The 4,616-nt window shown below is 52.0% G+C and overlaps 1 protein-coding gene across 1 annotated transcript; it reads left to right on the forward strand.

The window, feature by feature from the left end:
• The first annotated feature begins 760 nt into the window (after positions 1-760).
• On the forward strand, positions 761-4,289 carry LOC132357765 (doublesex- and mab-3-related transcription factor C2-like). Its single transcript, XM_059911491.1, has 5 exons — positions 761-975; positions 1,058-1,215; positions 1,875-2,011; positions 3,116-3,263; positions 4,243-4,289. Exons 1-5 carry the CDS (start codon positions 761-763, stop codon positions 4,287-4,289), a joined length of 705 nt encoding a protein of 234 aa, XP_059767474.1.
• The last annotated feature ends 327 nt before the right edge of the window (positions 4,290-4,616 follow it).

The raw sequence follows: 4,616 nt of genomic DNA on the forward strand, positions 1-4,616 counted from the left end.
AGAACAATTAGTGTAGTGAGGAGTTGGCTGTTGACTAGATCAGGGTCTGGCATTCAATAGGGGGGATCAACAAACATCTACTTGATAAATAATTGAGGGAATGAATGAAAATAATGATTGAAACAGGGGCTTGAGATCCAGCAGAATGATATGATTTCATGAGATGCAAAGGGATGTCAGTTTAAAGAGGGAGCAAGAGAATAATTAAGATTTCGATGGGGTGCAAGGAAAAAAAATCGGAATGGAAGGTGAGAGGAAGACTGAATGTAGGGCATACAGGAGACTAATAATAGAATTGAATGCAGAGGGGCATAGAATCATGAGTAGGGAGTGAATGAATGCAGGAGGTTAGGAAGACAATTGTGGAAGTGGAAGTGCCAGGAATAATAGCTGGGCATAGCAGAGTACAAGATGATACATGAGAAAGGGAAGCAGTAATTGTTGAAGGGGGCACGAGAGTGCATGTGCATGCCTGAAAAGGGTGTCTATGTGGAGTGAAGGTAGGCAGAGGGACTAGTAGTTGGATTGAAAGTATACAAGACCCATGCCCAGAGTTTCTTGGAACCTGCCTATGCATGAGTGGAGCTCCCTGGGAAGGAGGCTACACGAAGCAAGAAGGGAGGGTGCAATCTCATTTCAGCGGTGAGCTGGATGGAGAAGAATCCAGCCGCCTCAGATGGGGTTTTCCAAGGGCAGAGGAAGTACGTTGTGGGTAGGGGATCATGTGGCCACCCTGACCTCCACTCCTTGCTCTAGAACCATGGATCCCAATGAAATGCCTGCTGTGCCCTGCGGCCCCCCCGACTCCACCACTGGACTTGAGACCGGAGCCCCAAGGGGGATTGAACTTGGCCCCAGAAGAGCTATACGTCGCTGTGCCCGCTGCCACAACCACGGCATCACTGACGAAATCAAGGACCAGGAGCACGTCTGCCTCTTCGAGGCCTGCAAGTGTCACAAGTGTGCCCTCTTCTCGTGAGTATGGTGTCTGACAAGGGGAGGGGAGTGGGCCTCCCCTAAAGGTGACTGACTTTAGACCTGCAATCCCCCACTTTAGGGAACACTGCAGCATCTTGCCTGCTGAGAGTGCCTTGAAGTCGCAGCGGGGGCCACGCCGAAAGAGGCACCTGACTGAAGGACGGATAAGGAGTGGGACCACCTCTCGCAAAGCTCACAGCCATGTCAACAAGTTGGCCATTGAAGCAGGAGTCCGCAGTGAGTATCTCTGGCCAGGGAGGGAGTCTGAGTTTTGGGTGTAAGAAGCATGAGTAGTTCTGTCACCAGTCCTACCACCCAATTTCGATGTGGCTTTGGGCAAGTTACTCCTTGGGCCTTAGCTTCCCCAACTATAAAACATCATCAATATTATCTACCAAGTGTTGGTGGGCTGGAGAGATCTGGGGGGGGTGGGTCAAAAAGGTCCACAGTGGGATGAGGGCCTCAGATTGGGGGGGGGGAGGTAGAGTCACGGGGGACGGTCAGGGGGAAAGGCTCACCTAAGCTATCCCCAGTCTCTCACAGCTGGGAAGGAGAACATCAGCTTGAGGCCCAACCCTGTGCAACCCCTGGGGAGGAGTCTGGGGCCAGTGTGGGAAGCTTCCACCTCAGCCGCTGCCCAGACCCCTTCCTGTGTCCTGAAGACCTGGGTGCCATCTCTAACCCTACTGCAACTTGCCATATGACCCTGGGGAAAAAATACTTCTCTCTGGGTCTCATAGTCTGCAGTCCCAAAATGAAGAGTAGGACTAGCTGGTCTTCAAGGTCTTCCCAACTCTGACATCCTGGGCTCCTATCCTTGTCCTAAAACATGCCCACATCTCCTTTCCATGGCCGGCTTGGTCCCTGACTCCAACCTGTGCTCTCTGCTCCTGCAGGCAAGCTCCCAAGGAGCTCTGCTGATCGGTCTGGTCGCGGAATCTTTGTCTCTGTCCTGGACTCCAGCACCCTTGAAGAAGCAACTAACAATTTCTCTTTCCAGGGAGTCACACAGACCCCCTGCCCGGCCCAGCAGGTGAGTAGAGTGAGAAGGACCATGGAGCTAGTTGTATATTGTGTTATTGAGTGCCCAACCTTCTGGTTAAGGCCATGGGAGCAAGAAAGAGGAAGTGGAGGCAGTGCGGTGCAAGTGGAGGAGGAGGAGGAGGAGGAGGAGGAGGAGAGGAGGAGAAGGTGGCATCTCAGACTATGGGGCAACGACAGAGCTCTCCCAGCTTTGCCATTTCCAACTTGTGAGACTTTGGACAAGTAACTTTACATCTCTGAGCCTCTATTTTCCTATCAGCGTACTGAGAGGGGACAATATTCTACACCTATAACATTGACTAGCACAAGAGGACTAGCACAAGGTCTGCCACATAGCAGGCCTTTGACAACTGGAGGCTGTTATTCCACATGAAACAAATCGATGGGATAGAAGCTCCTGCTGAGAAGGGGGGCCATGATGGTGAGGCCCACCATCTCACCCAGGCGAGAGTCTAATAACCGTCAGAGAAAAGTTCCTGGAGATGAGCCAAGCTGGCCCTTCAAGTCCCTTGGGGAACTTGATTGGGGAATATGGAGGCAAGAACCAGTCCTTGGACAGGGACAGTAATCACGTCACTCCAGGTGCCTTGCAGATTAAAACACAGACACCTCTGACTTCCCATAATCTTTACTGTTGCCTTGGGAGTTTTGAAAAAGCTGGGAGGAATTAGTGTCTCAGGAAAGATATAGAAAAAAAAGATACAGAAAAGAAGACAGTCCAAGCAGGGGAACGGACTTGTCCAAGCCACAACGACTAATGGCCAGCCGGCATTCAGACTCCCACATGCAGATATTGCAAAACCCTTACCCCTCTCTCTCTACTGGTAGTATGTGCCTACCAGAGGGATAAATCCCCTGGCCTCTCCTTTCCTTGTTCCTAGATGCTCAACTCTGATCCTCCAGCCCTGTGCCACCCTTAACCCCCTTCTACTGCAGCCACGTATTCTGGGGAAATTGTGGGGTCCAGAACCCTGGCAGGGGCCAAGCTTAGCGAAGGAGAAGAGCAGAAGGCCTCAGGGTGGCTGGGGACTGAAGGGGCACGGGGGAGGTGTGGGTTCCCAGCTCCCATTCTCTCACATCCTTTGCTTTGCAGGCTCCCAAAGCTTCCGAGCAGGCCTCGGTTTCTGCCTCCTCAGAGTGGCAGCAACAAGTGGAAGCGGCCAAGGCTCTGCTGGCTCTGAAAGGATCTTCCCAGGCCCCTTCTGGCTCCACCTCCATGCTCCAGCCCTGTGTTGCACCAGGTAGCCTGGTCTTTGAAAGGAGAACATGGGGTTGGGGATAGTTGGGAAATGGGAGGCTGTTGTGTTAAGCAGGGCCTGACTGGGAAGTCAGAGTTGGAGGGTGGCTGGGGGTTGAACCTCTTTGGGCCCAGGCAGCCAAGCTCCTCAGTCTGACTCTTGAAGTGGCAGTAGATGGTTGTTCAGTGAATCATCGGTTTATCGAGCGTTGTGCTCAACAGCAAATGTCCAGTGCCCTGATGTCAAGAAATAAGGAAACCAAGTCCCTAAGAGTAGCAGGGACTTACCCTAGGGCATGCAGCATATCAAGTCGAAGAACCAGGTCTCCTGACCCCCAGCCCAGGGCTTTCTATCCAGACCCCTGCAGTCTGCTGTGACCTGGGAAGGACATACATAGGTGGTAAGAGCCTAGTCCGGAAGGAGATCTGGTTCCTGCCTTCAGGGAGCTTCCAGTCTCAAGGTGGAGCATGGATGCCTTCACAAGTCATGTTTTGCGGCTGAATCTCACTGATGAGCCTGGGGAGGAAGGACTGGAGGCGAGATAGACACCTGGGGAGGCTGAGAGGGAAGGCTGGGCACGACCAGACCAAAATGGTGCATTCGGTATGGAGTGTGAGTGAAGCAGCCACCCTGAAGGAACTGCTGGAACAGAGGGGATGAGGGTGGAGAGGCTACCAGTCACGGAGGTCTGGCATGCCAGGCTTAGGAGGTTAGACCAGCAACTGTGGGTGATGAGGAGCCAGGGAATGTCTGAACTAGGGAGGAGCATATTCAGAGATGCTGGACTTGACAAAAAGAAATGTGGTGGCTGTGATGGAGGGTTTGGAGGAGGCAAGACTTGAGATGGGCAAACCAGCAAGGAAGAGTTCTGTGCAATACAGTCCAGGTGACAGAGCCTTGATTGGGTGGAACAAAAAAGAGGGGAGAGCCGGGAGGGGAAATGGATGTGACCTGGCTCTGACCCCTTTCTTTGTGTCTACAGCTCCTGCTGGAGATAGAGGACTTCAGCCTCCTAACCCCTCTCTTTGATCCACGCCGGCCAGCTCCGTTTCTCTGCCTAATGGACACCTGGGGTGCATCTCCCCCTTGAGCTAGAAGCCCAGAGGGGGAGAACTCACTAAAATACTGCCTATGTATGCATTCGCAAAATGCTTAATGTCCAAAATTCTTAACGTCTTTTTTTTAAGCCTTTAGGCGCTTATATAAGCTTTCAGACCCATTTTTTTTATATGGGGCAATACCTTGACTGAGGATGGATATTCTTGTACCTCCATCCTTTACTTTCCTGGATCCCAGGGCCTTTTAATGTCTCTTATGAAAACAGCGTTGTACAATCTAAGCTGATCAGTCTCTAAA

The sequence above is a fragment of the Balaenoptera ricei genome, chromosome X (assembly GCF_028023285.1).
Source record: "Balaenoptera ricei isolate mBalRic1 chromosome X, mBalRic1.hap2, whole genome shotgun sequence".
Classification (NCBI taxonomy): Eukaryota; Metazoa; Chordata; class Mammalia; order Artiodactyla; family Balaenopteridae; genus Balaenoptera; species Balaenoptera ricei.

Bases quoted from the DNA above. Each gene is read 5' to 3' on its own strand.
- LOC132357765 (XM_059911491.1), top strand. From the start codon at position 761: ATGGATCCCAATGAAATGCCTGCTGTGCCCTGCGGCCCCCCCGACTCC. The intron at 2,012-3,115 runs GTGAGTAGAGTG...TTTGCTTTGCAG, and splicing joins CCCCCTGCCCGGCCCAGCAG to GCTCCCAAAGCTTCCGAGCA. The intron at 3,264-4,242 runs GTAGCCTGGTCT...TTGTGTCTACAG, and splicing joins CCAGCCCTGTGTTGCACCAG to CTCCTGCTGGAGATAGAGGA.